This window comes from Aspergillus clavatus, genomic scaffold (assembly GCF_000002715.2).
Source record: "Aspergillus clavatus NRRL 1 1099423829802 genomic scaffold, whole genome shotgun sequence".
In the NCBI taxonomy this organism is placed as follows: Eukaryota; Fungi; Ascomycota; class Eurotiomycetes; order Eurotiales; family Aspergillaceae; genus Aspergillus; species Aspergillus clavatus.
In genome coordinates, this window is record NW_001517097.1 from 163669 (window position 1) to 181072 (window position 17404).

The 17404-nt window shown below is 51.8% G+C and overlaps 7 protein-coding genes across 7 annotated transcripts, besides 15 other annotated features; 3 read left to right on the plus strand and 4 right to left on the minus strand.

Annotated features, from left to right (window-relative positions):
- Positions 1-77: 77 nt before the first annotated feature.
- On the minus strand, positions 78-1395 carry ACLA_033780 (serum paraoxonase/arylesterase family protein; the record flags this gene model as incomplete). Its single annotated transcript, XM_001270600.1, has 2 exons — positions 78-1034; positions 1087-1395. The coding sequence occupies 2 exons, from the start codon at positions 1393-1395 to the stop codon at positions 78-80; spliced, it is 1266 nt and encodes a 421-aa protein (XP_001270601.1).
- A 262-nt stretch (positions 1396-1657) lies between these two features.
- Positions 1658-1682: a microsatellite.
- Positions 1658-1683: a microsatellite.
- A 168-nt stretch (positions 1684-1851) lies between these two features.
- Positions 1852-1894: a microsatellite.
- Positions 1852-1895: a microsatellite.
- A 96-nt stretch (positions 1896-1991) lies between these two features.
- Positions 1992-2016: a microsatellite.
- A 176-nt stretch (positions 2017-2192) lies between these two features.
- Positions 2193-5065, minus strand: ACLA_033790 (ZZ type zinc finger domain protein; the record flags this gene model as incomplete). The annotated part of the gene is made up of 4 exons (XM_001270601.1): positions 2193-3494; positions 3550-3761; positions 3828-4668; positions 4931-5065. 4 exons carry the CDS (start codon positions 5063-5065, stop codon positions 2193-2195), a joined length of 2490 nt encoding a protein of 829 aa, XP_001270602.1.
- Positions 5066-5098: 33 nt separating this feature from the next.
- Positions 5099-5125: a microsatellite.
- Positions 5099-5126: a microsatellite.
- Positions 5127-5362: 236 nt separating this feature from the next.
- Positions 5363-5410: a microsatellite.
- A 143-nt stretch (positions 5411-5553) lies between these two features.
- Positions 5554-5580: a microsatellite.
- Positions 5581-6579: 999 nt separating this feature from the next.
- Positions 6580-6611: a microsatellite.
- Positions 6612-6828: 217 nt separating this feature from the next.
- Positions 6829-6859: a microsatellite.
- Positions 6829-6863: a microsatellite.
- Positions 6864-6921: 58 nt separating this feature from the next.
- Positions 6922-9050, minus strand: ACLA_033800 (uncharacterized protein; the record flags this gene model as incomplete). The annotated part of the gene is made up of 2 exons (XM_001270602.1): positions 6922-8326; positions 8398-9050. 2 exons carry the CDS (start codon positions 9048-9050, stop codon positions 6922-6924), a joined length of 2058 nt encoding a protein of 685 aa, XP_001270603.1.
- Positions 9051-10234: 1184 nt separating this feature from the next.
- Positions 10235-11365, minus strand: ACLA_033810 (putative RNA binding protein Rnp24; the record flags this gene model as incomplete). The annotated part of the gene is made up of 1 exon (XM_001270603.1): positions 10235-11365. The coding sequence occupies one exon, from the start codon at positions 11363-11365 to the stop codon at positions 10235-10237; it is 1131 nt and encodes a 376-aa protein (XP_001270604.1).
- Positions 11366-11745: 380 nt separating this feature from the next.
- On the plus strand, positions 11746-12915 carry ACLA_033820 (uncharacterized protein; the record flags this gene model as incomplete). Its single annotated transcript, XM_001270604.1, has 3 exons — positions 11746-11840; positions 11907-12023; positions 12087-12915. The coding sequence occupies 3 exons, from the start codon at positions 11746-11748 to the stop codon at positions 12913-12915; spliced, it is 1041 nt and encodes a 346-aa protein (XP_001270605.1).
- A 515-nt stretch (positions 12916-13430) lies between these two features.
- On the plus strand, positions 13431-14663 carry ACLA_033830 (exosome non-catalytic core subunit RRP4; the record flags this gene model as incomplete). Its single annotated transcript, XM_001270605.1, has 2 exons — positions 13431-13651; positions 13721-14663. The coding sequence occupies 2 exons, from the start codon at positions 13431-13433 to the stop codon at positions 14661-14663; spliced, it is 1164 nt and encodes a 387-aa protein (XP_001270606.1).
- Positions 14664-15296: 633 nt separating this feature from the next.
- Positions 15297-15327: a microsatellite.
- Positions 15302-15326: a microsatellite.
- A 279-nt stretch (positions 15328-15606) lies between the features above and the next one.
- Positions 15607-17178, plus strand: ACLA_033840 (IFRD domain-containing protein; the record flags this gene model as incomplete). The annotated part of the gene is made up of 2 exons (XM_001270606.1): positions 15607-15797; positions 15939-17178. The coding sequence occupies 2 exons, from the start codon at positions 15607-15609 to the stop codon at positions 17176-17178; spliced, it is 1431 nt and encodes a 476-aa protein (XP_001270607.1).
- Positions 15811-15858: a microsatellite.
- Positions 17179-17404: the final 226 nt, after the last annotated feature.

Below are 17404 nucleotides of genomic sequence, written 5' to 3' on the forward strand. Positions count from 1 at the left end.
ATACGATTCAAGTGATATTCTACCAAAGACAAGCTAGGCAATAACTGGGTGATCCTCCTCCACCACCACCATCACCACTACAGCTCAACCTCCACGGCAATAACGCTCTCGGAGAAGAAGCCACTCACAAACAACCATGCTTTCTTCTTCTGTCCAGTTTGGGTCTCAATCGGCACCAGGACGGCCGAGCTAGCGGTCCGGATGAGAGTCCCATCGTCCTGAAAGATGACGCGCGACTCCCATTCTGTTGCTGCTGCACCTGAGCCAGATTTGGGCCGCACGTAGAACACAATCGCCCCGTCTTTGGCCGCGGGATCACTGTGGTGTTTCGCTAGGTCAACGGGACGTGCCATGCCCCCCAGCACGTAGCCACTGGCGTCGTGGGACGCGGTGCGATATGGATCCGAGTAGTAGCTAGGATTGTCGAACTGGCCGCCTGGGCGAATCGCATCTCCCAGGGTTATCGTATGGTTGCCGCTGTTCGCATGGGCGCGATACAGCGTTCCTCCCATACAGCTGACGACCAGCATCTCGTCTTTGGTCTTGCCATGGCCCAAGCCGTTGTTGTTGTACAGTCCGGTGAGCGCTACGGTCGCGTCAATGCCAGCGGCGGCATCTTCGGCGTTGAAGTCGTGGATCTGCACGTGGATGGTGCTGGACCACTTGGCCAGGGGAAGGACATCCTCGATCATCCGTTTGTAGCCCGTACGGTAGAGATGGTCATTGGTGACAAAGAAGGAATTCGGGCTCTCCGCGTAGATATCATTCGGCGTCGCGATCAGTGGGTTCCGGATAGAACGAACATGTCGGGCCGTGCTCGACTCCAAGACATGGTGGAAGAGCTCGACCTGCGACCGTGCGCGGGGGACATCCTCGCCGACCGCAGCGGCCTGGTAGAAGTCCGGATTGGACAGATGGTTCACTGCAAAGATATACACGGCGTTGGGGGTTTCCGGATCCTCGATGACATCGAATCCATGCGTCACAAAGGGGCCCGCGAAGTTCTCGAACGCGAGCCGACTCGCCTTCATGGTCTACGCGGAGTATCAGCATCCGCACGCACTGCACCGTCAACAAGAGCCATACCTGCGGATCAATAACATGGATCGAGCCCGTCGTCGTCGCGGGCCCTTCAAAGTTCCCCACGGGAGGAAACCACTTGAAGCGCGGCAGCACCGAGTCCTCACAGACCGCAAAGACCTTGTTCGTGGGCGACCAGTAGTGCAGATCCTCGCATTGCATCGTATCCTCGATCTTGTAGAAGCCCTGCCCCTCAGCAAGGACCAGAGGGGCGGGATGTCGCAGGACTCCGAGAATGGTAATCTGGCGAGACACCGGGCCGTAGAGCATCGCGACCAGAACGGCCAGCAAGGCCAGGTTCAATAGACCCAGCATTTTGTCGTGTCGACGGCTCGTCGCAGTCTAGGGATGGGTTGTGGCGAAGTGAACCGTCCAAGCCAAAGCTGGGAGTTTGTATTCCTCAGGTGACAGAGGGCTGAGAAAACGCTGAGAGAGGAGAGAGACAGCGAGACAGAGGCGTGTGCAGGATATCATATATATATATATATATTTCTTTTCTTTGTATATTTTCTTGCTGCGGCCGAAAGAAAGGGCGCTAGTAGAGAAAAGGATCAAGAGACGAGAGATCCCAGCTGAAAGTCAGTCAGTCAGTCAGTCAGTCAGATTCAGCCGTCGCAGGGTGGAACTTTTATGGGATGTGAGTGTGTCTAACTGGTTTCTGGTGATGGCATAGAAGCGGAAGGTCCAGAATATCCGACCGAGGAGAATGACTATTCATTATCTACACAAGGACCAACTGACTGGATTTTATTGACAAAAGGCGAACCGAAGCTGACTGACTGACTGACTGACTGACTGACTGACTGACTGACTGATGCCCCCGATTCCTCCAGCGAGCTTCATCATCAAGCATGATGGATGCATTATGGCCTTATCCCGTGTGATTATGGAAAATACATCAGAACAGAGAGAAAGAAAAAAAAAAAAAAAAAAAAATAGAAAGTACACTCAATATTCATTCCACTGGGTTGGATGCCAGCCAAATGAAGGCCAACAGAGATGGTCACTCAAATTCAACTTCTCCCAATTTCCGTTTCCATCGCGCCCAAATGCTCAACAACAAAACAATCAACAGGTACAACAGATGCGGGGGCAAATCCGAACCAGCGCGTTCAGTGCTGCGACTGCTGCGCTTCCAGATAATCTTGGTCGCTGGCATCCAGCACATCGTACTCTTCATCCGTGAGGAACCCGGCCTCTGTCTGGTCATCTTCCAAGGTCAAACTCTCCACGTCCTCCAGAATATCTTGCTCCGACGGATTAGTCACGGAGGGAGCGCGGGGCACGGGGTTCATGCCTTGATGAGTGCTCGAAACCGGCGACTCCTTGTCCAGAGTAGGGAAAATCATGCGACTTCCCATTGGTTCGGAGCCGTCGACCTCAGCGACCTCAGACTTCTGGTCATCCTCGGGCGCCGTCGGCTTCACCGATGCCAGTTCAGTCGACAATGGCTCCTCTTCCCGGACCTGAATGTCACACCAGAGTCGATGGCCAAACGGCATGCCGTTGGGGAGTTTCAGCCGCCAATACGAGATAGCAGTGCCCACCCGGCTGGGCGCCTTCAGAGTGACGGTAAAATCGGCACGTTGGCCAGGTTCCAGCGGCTCAAGCAGCTTGTTGCTCTCCATGGCCGCGGAAATCGAATCGAGGCTCAGGGGGCGGTTTGTGTCCACATTGAACATGGAATCACCCCCGACAAAGCGCACATCGCTTCCCGCAGGCCAGGCAAGAGGACCTGGGTTGTACAGTGTCCACGTCTGCAGGAATATCTTGTTCGGCGACATAACCGTACCGTCATGAGTCGTGTCACGGATGAAGAGGGCTTGATAGCTGGAAGCTGGATCGGTAGTAGGCATCTCATACACCTTGGCCTGTTTCTCTTCGGGAGCTGGTTTAGATGGCTCGGCCGTCTGTGCCTCCTCTGCCGCAACCTCCTCCAGATCGCATGGAATTTCGGTGGATTTCTCAGCTTCGAGCGAAGTATTAATCTGTGTGGACGTGGATCGTTGAATGCGGTCGCCAGTGACAACGACAGGCCCATTGCGTCCATTCTCCGTGACAGAGTTACAGATCGTGAGGCTGCGAACGGGTGTCTTCAGCATCAGCATTGGGTGGGTGCGGTTGTGAGTATTCGTCGGCAGAGCCTCGCATTTGGCGCAGAAATCAGTATCGTGGCACACGGAGCATTTGTACCGGACCCCGGTGATGTAACCCGGGCACGGCTTGTCCTGGCACAGAGGGCCATCGCAGTAGATGCCGTAGTGCACCTCATGGTATTGGAGTGGCTCCGAGATCGCCTCGTAGAGGGGCACGAATCGATGGCCGGGATGGCTTTGCGAGGAATTGGCAACGCAATTGGAGCAATAGTCCCAGTCGGGGCAGGTAAGACACTTGTGGCGGACACCAACAATACGCTAAAAGGAACGTCAGCTTCTATGCGATATGAATCAAAGGTGTGGGCGGGTTGACCTTGTCGCATCCATCGCAGATCGCGGCGTGTTGATGGTGGCGGCCTGGGTTGCAACGGGATTCGACCAGGCTCTTCAGGCAGAAATCACCATCGTTGAGCAACGAAAAGCGATGCGCTGGGTGGTGGCCATGTGCGTCCTTCAACAGGCAGGTCATGCAAAGATCATAGTCATCACAGTCGGTGCACGTGACCATCTTGGTCTCATCGAAATCTGTCCGAGACATTAGAATTGCAAGTTTTGATGGGATGAGGAATCGTAGGACGCGAGGCTACGAACCTTTAAGGCAGGAATTGCAGATCCGCTCCACAGAATGCAGAGAATGATCTTCTACCGGAGCTACAGAAGGCTCTGGGTCCTTCTCGGGAACGAGCTCCGGCAGAATCTCAGACGCTGTCTTGACTTCCTCCACTTCTTGTAGCTTGCGAGGTGCAACTTTCTCCGTTGTGCTATTGGTGACAACGCCGTCATCGACGAATCGCTTGATCAACCAGTGATCCTCGGCTTGACACGAAACGCCCGAAGTGACACACTGGGGGCAAAGATCGTAGTCCCCATCATCACAGATGCTGCAGTGGAAATGCTCATTGGGGATTGAGCGCCCGCAGTGGTTGCAGTCGATGCAGAATACACCCGTGGGGGACCTGTGAGAAACAATGGGAACATCGACGCTGTCCGGGTTGAGGACAAAGTCCCGATAACGAAGTGGAGCGGGAACAGCGTCGTCATCCTTGGTCCACTGGACGGATTGAGGACCAGCGGAGGTATCTGGAACCGGCTCAGCTGAAAGATTGGGCACTGACTCTGAGATGGCTGTAGGAACGATCTCAGCCTGGACTGCGGGGGTGGGAGAGCTCAGGACAGTCTCCAGGTAACTGTATCGGGCCGGGCTTGGCTCTTCGGCAGCATCCTCGGACATGGAAGGCTGTGAAACAGGCTCGTTTACTTCATCGACCACAGTAGCCTTGATACGCAGCTTCAATTTGGCCTTGGCAGCACGGTAAACCTGCTTGTATACGGCCTGGTTCTCGCTATCCAGGCGGACATAGCAGCCGGCGCTGTCGGAGTAACGTTCGAAGATGACGTTACTATCCGCTGGGATGCTTAGGAGTTGATGAAGCTAAAAAGAACAAAACATCATTAGTATTATGATGAGAGTTTGGTGATTTAAAAAAAAAAGCTATCTTGTGCATGAGTCCAAGATGGAGTGAAAACGATAAGAGAAAGATACGTTTGGCAGGAAACGGTGGATCATGGAATAGCTCGCCAGACTCCAGGATGTAGATGGATGGGCAAGGTTGAAGGAACCAGGATGCTCGAGATGGGGGGCGGCTTTAGCTCCGACCGGAGAAGCTAGCTAGGGTGGAGACTAATCTACCTACCTTCTGGGGAAGGACACGAGCACCCAGATCCCTCAGAGGAACCTTGAAGCGTCGAGTGCTATCATTCAAGAGCACCTTGACAGTGATCAGAGTCGCCGGACCGACCGGATTAGCCGGCGGGAGGGTAGTAGACATGGCTGTAGACAGGGAGGTCCGACTCATCAAATGGGTGGTGATGGTGGTGATGGTGGTGATGACGAGTGAGACAAGCTAGAGAGAGATAAGACTATCTATCAGAATAGAGGATGAGAGGAAGATGAGAATCAGAATCCAAAGATGATGAAAGAAGAGAAAAGAGGGAAGTCTCTTTTTTATTATTATTATTATTTAAATAGTGATGGATGACGATGATGGAGATGAGGAGAGGATGAGGTAGATGGATAGAAATTGGGGGGAAGGGGGATGAGTGGAATGGATCGATTGATTAATGATAGAGAGAGGGAGAGGGAGGGAGAGAGAGAGAGAAGGAGAGAAAGTGAGGTGTGCTTCGTAAGGTGTGTGACTTAAGAGGCTGCCTAGGCATAGGTACACTTCATATTATTATTACAAGGAACAATACAGTAAGTAATACTAGTGATTGTACTAGGTACTTGCTGAGGTACCTAGTACCTACCACTACAACTTACAAGGCTACAAGGCTACAAGGCTACACTACCTATAAGCTACCTTAAGTCCGGAGTGCTTAGAGAGGTCATCTGCTGTGCTGCATTCGGCGTGCTGGAGAAAGCGATGAGGGGCGGTGAAGCGATACCCGGACGCTGTTGATCATTGGTAGAGTCACAGAGTGCTTGCAGCATCTCCCGAGACCGTCGCTTCTGGTAAACGAACTTAGATGAAAGACTACTGGGTATGTAGAAGGAAAAGTATGGAACTTAGTATGTTGCCGCCTCGTTTGCCTCACGTCGAGCTGAGACCGGCAGGCCGATCCCTCCAGGATGCGTGGATGTATCAATCTTTGTTGTCCAGCAGTTCGAAAAGCAATTAGATAACAGGGATAACCCTCCACTCCTACTGCATCCAAGCCTGGCTGCCATACGATACAGACAATCCAGAAGTAGATAGATACTTCCTACTATCTCTATTGATTATTCTACAGCAAGGAAAAGGAAGGGGGCGGGAAATGCTAGGGATTGAATTATTGACCTCATCATATCTCAATATTTTTCTCTCCTCTGTCAGGATCCCTCCCCTTCCATAATCCACGCGACAACATGGAAACCATTCATCATTCGATGCTCAAACACGTCAAAGGCGTGACAATCAACGGGTTGGGAATTATCTAAGGAATTGATGCTGCTCCAGCGCAAAATATACGATGGTCGAAAATTCGCCCTCAACGGCCGCCCTTCCTCGGGGGTACTGGAGGGAAACCATCGGGACCGTGCAACGAAATCAAGGAAGAACAAAACAGAAATCTCAAGAGTCCTGGCCGAATCGCTCCCCAAACAGAGGAAGAAGCATGCGGACACAAACAGGCTGACAACACAATGACAAGACAATCGCTAAGGATGCAAGGTTACCTGGTGAAGACACAATCCGGGAAGAGAGAGAGACAGGAAGATAAATGGCATCACGAAGGGTTCCATCGAAATAAAACATCGAAAATAAATAGACAGCGACGATAAAAACAGTAAACGGATAAAAATGAAAAAAAGAAGAAGAAGAAGAAGAAGAGAAAGAAAAGGGAATGGGAACTGGGATGAAACTGGAAAAACAAAAAAAAAGAAATCATAATAATCAAATGCAGGTATTTTTGGACGAAGCTCCCGATGATATAAATGTCATGAGTTTTTGGGAAAAATGTTAGATGCCGGCCATCATAATAACGTCAAGGTGGAAAGACGAACGCATGAGGGAAGAAAATCCGGAGGAAACAATGGGGAGAAAGACCGGGACTGTTTTTTTTTTTTTTTTTTTTTTTTTTTTTTTTCTTCCTCTCTCGAGGGACATCAAGAAATAAAGAAAAATGAAAGAATTCGACGATGTCATCCTCACTGTGGCGCATAGTAGACACCTCCCTGAGGCTGAGGATAGAAGTACGTTGTGCCAGGAGGTGTCATCATTCCGCCCATGCCAATGACACCACCAGGTCCAGGTGCAGAAGGCATCGAGTACGATCCGTTCGGATACATTTGCGCAGCATCATAGAAATACACTGTACCACCCGCCTCATGCGCAACGGTGCCGGGTTGCGGGGCCTGGTCTGCGGATGATCCTGGAACCACAAAAGGAGCGTGCTGCCCCGGAGGAGGATACGGCACGGCCGATGGCCCGGGCATCCCGGCTCCATTATAGGACGGATATTCTGCTCCAGACACCGGGTAGTACACTGCACCAGGAGGGTAAGCGGTGGGATAGAATGGCTGAGCTTGTTGGAAGCCGTAGGGTTGGAAAGGTTGAGCATGAATGGCACGCTCGGGGATGTGGGACGACGGCGTCACAGAGGCATGGGCAGTGTGAGAAGGATGGCCCGAAGCATCCGCACCGTAGATAGAAGCATTGATAGGCACAGGGACCTGATGTTGGAAAGGTTGTTCTTGCTGTGGCTGAGGAACGTTGAAGGAGAGGGATGCAGGGGTTTCGATATCAGCGACGGAGACTGTTTTTTGCGGACGAGGTTGATGCATGGGAATGGGCGCGGGACGGCTCTCGCGGTACGAGGGATGCTGAGGCTGTGGGAAAGGCATAGGCGGTGCCACTGGTGCGATCACAGCTCCTGGGCCTGCAGCGACGCTTGCTGGAGGCACACCCCCAAGGGGTCGAGCAGAGGGAGGCAGACGCACAACGGGCTTACCATTCTCCGTCGTGATCACTGTGTGTCTCGATATAACAGAAGCGGCCGGCGAGGGAAACCCCTCTTGAGACGCTGCCTTTCCTAACGATGATCTGCGGCTAGCAGTGACACTTGGAGTGTACACAGAGCTCGCGTATATACTTGGACGCCGTCCTCCATAGAATCCACCTCGGCCCCTCCCCCGATATCCTTGCTGGTTGGGTCTCAATGCCCGTGGGATGAAGATGAAGGAGCGCTCTATCGAAGGGAATATGTACCTTGGAGACTGCCCAGGGACTGAGATGCGCACGGGCTTGTCTCGGCGTAGAGGAGGACGGTGGTGAGGGAGTCGGGTGTGTTGCTTCTTTGATACAGCGGGGAAAGGCACCGGCCGAGCCATGCCTGGCAGAAAGACTACCACAGGTACGTTCCCAATAAGAGTGGTGCTTGAGAATGACCTGTTGGGAGGGGCGGATCGAGGAGCAGTGGGGACAGGCTTGGGGGCAAAGTTCGACACGGCGACTGGTGCAGCAGCAGACTTGTTGGATGGTGCATCATCGCCTGCCACTGTCTCATGCAAATCGTGTGTCCACTGCCCCTCACTAGCATCCGTCTTAGAGGACCTTCGAGCGCACATGGTTAGCAATGTCGACCCATCAATAATGGCCAAGCCAGAACGGTAAGAGTGACATACCTGCGAACATTGCCGTCGACGATGAGGCCGTATGGTCTCGACTTGGACTTGTTGAACGGCCGGTAACCATTCGCTCCCAACTCTGTTGAACGCTTGTCATGGAGGAAGAAGCTTCCTCGAGTGGGAACAAAGGCTGGGTTTTCATCCCTCTCTTTCGCATATTTCTCGTGTTCGCGTCGTTTCCGTTCCGCAAAGGTTTCCCGCTTAGTTTCTGTCGGTGGTGCCGAGGGCGTCCTGCCTGTCTGTTGACGACTCTCTCCCTTCAGATCGTCAAAGTGGATCTCAGCAACCTCGCTCGTCTGATCGGAGATCGTCAGCCCATTCATCATAGCCTCCGTATCAGATACAGCAGTAGCTAAGAGTGCTTTCCCAGGAGACGCAGAATGGCGTCGTCGAGACTGCTGGCTGCTCTCGGGTATACGACTGTTGACTTGGTGGCCGTTGATCCTGTCGACACGCGGCGATGAAGTCGTCTCCGCATCGCTCTCATCACTTCCCTCGCCATCAGCATCATCTTCGTCCGGATGACTGATGACTGATCCTTCGCTCATCGAGTCGTCCTCCAATTCCCCCTCAAGAGAGGCATCATCCTCGCCTTCCTCGTCCCTCCTTCTCCGTCGACTGGCACCAATATTGTGACGGGATGAGACCATTCTCGATCGGCGAGGATAGCTGATAGCAAGTATAGGGATCAAACACCGAAGGTATTGCCTCCTTGTGTTACGGTGGTTTGGAGGGGGACCGACCAGGAACAAAGTGCGGCGAGATCAGCGAACTTGTAATGACCGGGGGGCGGGAACGATGAGCAAAAGCGGCAAAAACTCGAACACGTGTACGGTGAGAGGTCGGTGGATGACGAGGTGTATAATGAAGAATGAAGGGGAGATGCACCTCGAGAACGAGGGCAAGAAGGGTGGGACGGTCGGGCAGGTTGATCGAGATGATACTGCAACGCGGAACCTCCACTATCAAAGTTGATGGTGGTGAACATGAGCCATGACATCGAGAGCGCTGTGGACTACCTAAATCGGGTTAGCGCCACTCAAACCAGCTCAGTGATTCTAGAACTATTATACGGATTAGACTCAGGAGTATTTATCGCGGTTGTTGTGTGGTATAGAGCATCAGTTGGAATCACAATGATTATTATCAGAAGTGACCCTGTGTGATATTAAATCAGACTAACAGTACTACTGAATCCTTGGAAACCCTGACAAAAAGAATGTCGAAGGTGCAAGTACTCTCTACTCTCTAGTTCTAGGGGGAGCAAGCTACTCGAGCTGATAGTACCGAGTGGCCATAGCTTGGGTTGTTGTTTATGTGGACAGCGGATTCTTACCTCGGTGTTACTCAGCACTCATGTAATCACCCTGATTGATCGACTTGCTTGAAACTATTGTTGAGAGCACACTATCCAGATTTCTATCGATTTCGATGTCACCTATATACTATTGTGACGCTAACAGATTTAGGAAGATCGCACAAAAAATGGCTGTAGGGATAACATGTATCTGTGATCTCAAGAATCACGATCAAAACATCTGCAGCTGCGGTGTACTGACCAAGGACGTCCGTCTTCAACAGGCCACAATGTAGGTCATTTTCCCACGCACGCGGCAGAAAATGTCGAAGCGCAGGTACTGGATGGTAGGAAGACTCTCCGAAGCATAGTTGACGGCAGTCAGTGGGCTGTCGAGGAGCAATTCTCAACTTGTACGGCCAGCATTGCGCCAGCTTTAGCTCACACTGGCACTGGAGACTTCATGTAGTACACAACGGTCTATTGGTATCGAGACACTTGAGCTCCACTCTAACAGACAGTATTCGGGAATGAATCTCAATCAAATGTGGTCTTCTTTCCTTGGGACTCGACAATGGCACCGCTGAGCTTCTGCACGGTATCCTGGTCGTATCTCGTGTAATCCGGCTTGCTTCGCTTCGGCTTCTCAAACCGTGGCCGCTGGGGCTTTTCTTCACTTGCACCCTGATCAAAGGTACCATCTTCAACCTCAGTGATATCCGAGGTTGTCCTCTTTTTGCCTTCTCCATCCTTCCCGTACCGCTTCTTGTACCGCGTTGTGGGATCCTCGGCAAACTCCATGCGCATTCGTCGACCGAGCAGCTGGTTCACCCATACCCTCCTCTTCCTTGGCTTCTTCGACTTCTTGCTCTTTTTAGAATCTTCCTCTTCAATGTCCTCGTCATCTTCATCATCCTCGCCGACCATGACGAAACCCTTGACCGCTGCTTCGGCTGATGCGAGATCCTCAAACGTCACCCACGCATAACCCTTGCATTTTCCAGTATCCTGAAATGTGGCCACATGTACCATCGCTACCGGGCCACATTGCGAAAAGTTTTCCTCGAGTAATTCCCTTGTCGCATCGAAATCGAGGTTGCCGACGAAGATTCGTTTTGAGGGAGGCTTGCCGGACGCTGCCGCGGAATCGTTCTGCCCTTCCTCCTTAGACTTCTCAGGTCGGCCAGAGAAATTCTTCGCATCCTTGATCAGGACGCGGCGACCAGAGAGGAGTTGCTCGCTGGCTCCCAATGCCTCCTGCACAGCCTTCTCGGTGGCAAGATCGATATAAGCAAACCCTTTGTTCTGAGGTTTGCCGAATTTTTCGGGGCCCTTGGGCATGTGTATGCGGGTGATGGTCGTATCTGCAAAGGTGCAGTTGCTCGTAATGAACTTGCGCAGGTCATCTTTGGTCACCGTGAATGGCAGGTTCCCGATCCAAATGCCATACTCTGAGCGTTTCTTTGACGCATCTTGCTCCTTCGCCTCCTTCGCGGGGACTGTTGTCGACTCTTGAGTGGCAGTCTCTGTGGTCGAGTCGCCGGACTTCTTTTTGGCTTTGCGCAGAGCCTTCTTCGACGGAGGTTCAGGAGCCGAAACATCGATTTCAATTTCGGGGACGTCTGTCAATTTGCGCTTTTTATGACTTTTTTCAGTGAGGTCAGCCATGTTGGGCGGGAGTTGAAATCTCGCCGATGTTCTCTAGATCAGACAACCCAAGTGAAAAGTAATATAATATGCAACGCCAAGTCGCAATAAGAAACAATTATCGTAATATGACAGATAATTATATTCAACCAGTTACTGTATTCGCACTGAGGACTGTCGTAGAGTGAGGAAACATTTTTTTTTTTTACGGTGGGCAGAATCACCCGGGCACGCAAGAATCGACTCCGTTCCGCTTCGCGGACTTGGCAATTATCCTATCCAAGCTTCGAGCGAACCGTGGCCAGCCATCTTCAACACCAACAATCATCAGGTTCGACTCTGTCTTATCGTCAGTCTCGTTACTCACTTATCCCCTGTCGCTAAATTACAATTAGTACAAAATGTCGCAGGAACTTGATGATACGCGCTCTGTGCCCGATAGCCTGCCAGACGAATCGGCCAGTGCCCCTGCTAAGCAGTCATACCGTTCTTTCAAGTAAGTTCTTCGGCATGCGATATGTTTAGATATGGAACCTAATCCGTCGACTTCGCGGTGCTCCAGGAAGAAGTATGCAAAGCTCAAGGTCAAGTTTGAACTGGGGATGAGAGAAAGCGAAGCTCTGATTCGGGAAGAATTGCGCATCGAAGATCTGTCAAAGAGAATCCAGGAACAGAACGAGTAAGTAGATTTCCCAGAGCGTGTTACCGATATTGGAGTTGGTAAATACTGACTCCATCACAGTCAGTTGCTAGAAGTCCTTCTCGAGTTCAACGAGAGTCTACACGTCCAAGGCAGTCTGCGATACAATCTGAGTGCCCCGGGAGACACATCCTTCCTGCCGACTCCTGAACGCTCTCCCGCGCACCTCACCTCCGCGACAGCCAGAGCCATTCTTCAAGATGCGAAAGCACAAATGGGGGCCGGCAGCATGTCAGTCGGAGCCTACCGCAGACTGGAAGATGATGTGAAACGAAGCAATGCATTGCCGCCGCAATTGAGTTATACTACTCTGACTCAGGTTCCTCATACGGCGCCACCATCCGAGGCGCAAGATTTGCCTACGAATGTCAGCCTGGAGGAGAAACTCGGTTTCTTGACTCCTGAACATGAGACTGAGTATTACCTGGGCATGGACGCCAAGCTGGGTGACGAGGGGGCAGCTGTTCAGTTGAGTCGCATCCCTGAGAAGCCTTCGCTTGCCGAGCGGGAGAGAGAATCTACGTTACGAAACCCAGTCTCCGTATACAACTGGCTCCGCCGAAACCAACCCCATATTTTCCTCCAGGACAATGAAAATGCTTCTGAGAAGTCGGGTTCTCGGCCCTCCAACTTGCGGGTCTCGAAGCGAATGTCTACCCAACCACGGAAGGAGGAGGATACATACGATGAAGACGGCGTTCCAATGGACACCGGACCAGTTCCCAGTAGCTCCAAGAGCAAGCGCAAGCGCGACGATGACTCGGGCTACCGACCAAAGGGTGGTAGCAGCCGTCCAAGCAAGAAGAAGAAGGAGGACAACAACTCCAGCACAAAGCGCCCGGCAAAAAGGCCATCCGGCGTAGGTGCTTGAGTGCTGATAGTCTTACTGTTTAGCTTGCTTTTTCCTTTTATTTATCATGTATTTTTACTATCCCTAGCTTTTCCTACATGCCTCTTCTGGCGAATTTTTTTCTTCTCTGGTTTTGGTAGCTATCTGGTAGTTTCTCTATCTTGTTTCCTGTAGAGGGAGGTGCGGATATAAGGAAATTGGGACATGACACTCCAGATGTTTTCTCCAAAGTATGAAGCCGAATAATTACTACTGTTATGCTCGAATATTAATCACTAGATACTTGATAGTTTCTTACAATCTCAATCTCCTGTTTTCTAGAGTTGTTTCGTGAACTGCAGAAAGAAGACTGCTTTCACGTGCTCTCCGCATCCAGTTTGTTCTGTTTGCTCAAGAACATTTCAAATGCCAAAGCTTTTGCGCTGGTGGACGATACACCACTGCTTCGGTTCGAGCTTCTCATAATTATCAATTCGTATAATTTTTGATCAGATTTTTTTTTTTTTGGTAAAGACAATCATCTTCAACTACTGGGAATGGCGATCACTATTCTCCCTCCCGTTGTGGAGGATGTCACTGTCCCATATCCCGATTCAGACCTCGATTCGATGTCGATAGATTCAGACGGCGGAGTCGGGTTGGCCGCAGAACGGGCCTCTCGCCCCAGCAAACGGCCTCGTCTTGTGGAAGGAACAAAGGTTGGCGCAGGGATCGTGACTCCTGGTGATGTCGTGACGGATGATCCGCAGTGGATGAGGTAGGTTCACCAATTTCTAAAGTTCTTGTCGCGCGATGTTCCTTCAGCCTTTGACTGACCCATCTGCAGAGGTCACGGTACCTACGCAAACCCTCTGTCGACGTCCATCATTGCCACCGTCGCCGGTACGGTACAGAAAACCAACAAGTTACTCTCCGTCCAGCCTCTGCGAGCCCGGTATACCCCCGAAATCGGCGATCTGGTGGTCGGGCGCATTGTGGAGGTCCAGTCACGACGATGGAAGGTCGATGTCGCCGCGCCGCTGCTTGCCCAATTACCACTCTCTGCCATCAACCTGCCGGGCGGTATCCTGCGTCGGCGGACAAGCGCGGACGAGTTGCAGATTCGGACCTTTTTCAGCGAAGGAGATTTGGTAGTTGCGGAGGTTCAGAGCGTGCATTCAGATGGCGCCGCATCGTTACATACGCGGTCGTTAAAATACGGGAAGCTCAGGAATGGTGTTTTCCTGGCTGTTGCGGGCACTGGTGGAAGCGGCGCTTCGAGCTCGACGGTGAAGGGGGCTGCCGGGACGGGAACAGCACCTGCGGGCACATCGGGGACTGGTGGTGTGGTGCGCTCTCGACGACAGGTCTGGTCAATCAGCACCGCCAACGGCGGCGGCGATGTCAATATCATCCTTGGGGTGAACGGGTACATCTGGATTGAGAAGCTCGCCGATGGGGCAGCCGCGGCATCTTCCACGACGGAAAGTGTGTCGATCACACGAATGGAGGAAATGGTATCCAGCTCGATCTACTCCAGCCAGAATGATGAGATCCCGCCGCAGACCCGACGGGAGATTGCCCGGCTGGCGCAATGTATCCATGTTCTGGTCCATGGGGGCATCCGCGTGGATGAAGACACGGTGATGGCGGCCTACGAAGCTAGTTTACAGGTGGATCTGGAGGTTGGAGACGATGAGGATGAGGATGACCGGAGAAAAGAAGGACGGGAGTATCTCGAGGGCGACAAATCCCAAAGAATTCTCGAACTGGTCATGGCACAGCAGTAGGAGTACGGCGCGGTATGGTGCTTTTACTTTGGGACACAAAAGAAAACGATGATTCCCGTTAGATAGATACCCTTGAATTCATCGAGGTCGTTGACCATGACCACTTGAATCCAACCGGCGTTTGAGAGATTTGATACGAAGTACTCCGTAGACACAAGCCATTCGACACTTATCTACATCATCGCTGCTCTTGGATTGATCTATTCGCGATAATATCCACCCGAGGGTCTCTTGGCGAGAATCAGGCCACATTGAACGATGTCTATCTATCTCACTGTATCATGGAAGTTTGTAACTATTCACACGCTGCACAATTTTATGCAGATGAGTGGGATAAGCACCCCGCATCACGTGGCGATAAGACGCCCAATCATCGGCGGAAAATTTGGAATCAAACGATTTAATGGACTTTGAGAAGAGTCAACGATGGAGGAAAGAAACTGAGGTGTTGGATGGGGGACTTAGAAGGTGTGTGTGTATATCGAAAGAGAAGACTTGTAGTCAGAGCAGAATCCATGACATGACATCCAGCCAAGAGAACCCATCAGGAGATCCCTTGTCCGAACAGTCTGACGTAGTCATCGGTTCTTGGTTTGCCTCTCCCAAGACCATCTTTCTTCTTTTTCTTCTTCTTCTTCCTCTCTCTCTCTCTCTCTCTCTCTCTGTTTCATCGTAGGCATCAACTGAGCCTTCGATTACATCTTCAATTCGGCCCTTCTCGTCTGCCTAGACCATTCCAAGACTTATCATGTCCATCGTCTTTGTAAAAACATTCTTCCTTCCAACTCCCTTCATACCTTAGTATCTGAGACACTCAGTATCTCTTAAGAACTCTTAAACCATTTAAACCCTGCAAGAACCCACCATCAATCATCAGAATTTATCATAAATTCGACTCTATATCAATCTTCTACTCGCACTATCCCATCAATACGCCGCAACCATGCCTGACCTGCGCCGTCAAATCTTCGAGAGCGGCAAGACGATGTCACGCAAGGCTGCCTCTCGTGAAGGCTCCCGTCGTCCGTCACGAGCCACTTCCGCTCAGAATTCCACAAATTCCTCTCGCAATGCGAGCAGACATCCGTCCGACGAAGAGGACGAGGGAAATCTCAGCGATGATACCGCACTCAGGTGGGTTCTTTTCTTTCTTTTTTCTTTTTTTCTTTTTTTTATTTTATTTTTTATTTTTTCTTCTCCTTGCTAGTGGCGGGATGATGTCATACTGTCCCTCTTATTGATCTAGAAAAACAATCGCTAACCATCTCAATCTAGTCTCGGCTCTCTCGATGACTTGGCTGACCTCCCAGATGCCGATACCAGTGGCAACTGGATTGAGGAACTAGAGGATGTTGTGGAAGATATCCTAGACCGCAAGCGCAGCAGCGTCTTGGCCCGCGAAGAGGCCTATGCTGCGTTCTGCCGTCTCGCTAAGTCACACTATATCGAAGAACGAATCCGCAGTCGCGTCCTTGATCTCATGGCTGCTTTTGCCAAAAGCATCAAATTTGAAACCAGCGTGCGGGAGACGACTCTGGCCCTGCGAGCTTTGGGGCTCCTCACGATCACAGCCGTCGATGGCACGGTCTACGAGAATACGGAGGCGTTGCTGACCCGCACGATTCGCGACTCAACCTCCACCGCAGTCAAGGCTGCCGCCATTCACTGTTTGAGCGTATGCACCAGTTTCGGCGGTGCTGGCGAGGACAGTATCCTTGATCAGATGACTTTCTTCCTGGATATCATCGCTTCCGACGGGCAGTCCATTGAAGCTGCCGACGACGCGGCCACAGTCACCGCTGCCCTCCAGGAATGGGGTTACCTGGCCACCGAAATTGAAGACCTGGAAGCGGAAAGCGAGGAAGCTATTCAAATCTTCATGGACCAGCTGAGCAGCAATGATCCCGCCCTGCAGATCGCCGCCGGCGAGAACATTGCGCTTTTGTACGAAAAGAGCTACACTCCGCAAGAGGACGACGACGAAGAGGAGGACGAGGAAGGAGAAGAGGAGGAGTCGGATGACGAAACGGATGGGCCGAAGTTGGTCAAACGCTACAACGCCTACCACAACACCCACGAACTGGAGCAACAGCTGCAGTCTCTGGCCACTGTGCACCACAAGCGCATCAGCAAGCGTGACAAGAAAAATCTGCACAGCAATTTCGCCTCGATCCTGACGACGGTGGAGAACCCACGCCGGGGCCCCATGTACAACACCGCCATTGACCAGGACACCAACCGCCACTACGGCAGCAAGATCCGCGTGAAGATCGGCAAGGAGGGCGTCATGAGCATCGACCGCTGGTGGAAATGGATCCGCCTCAACGCCCTCCGCCGAGTGCTCCAGGGCGGTTTCGCCGTGCACTATTTCGAAGGCAACCGCGCCGTGCTGGACAGCCTGCCGCTCATCGTGCACGCACAATCCTTTGGCGCTGACCGTGCGAGCGCCCGAAAGGCAGCCAAGGCGAAGTACAATCACCGGTGGGCAATTCACGATCAGTCTGATGAAAATTAGACTGAGGGGGGAATCGTGGATCTGTTACTATCCGTGTTTGATACAGCCATGTTTGAGATTACGCAATATATCCACCCGCCGGCTTTCTGTCGAATCTTCTATACGCCAGAGTCTATATTCAAAGCTGCTACTTCAGCAAATGATACCGTTACCGATACCGACGCCAATCGAACCGAATCACTACGCGATAATTTACAATCGAATGAAAATATTTCTGCGCCATTCC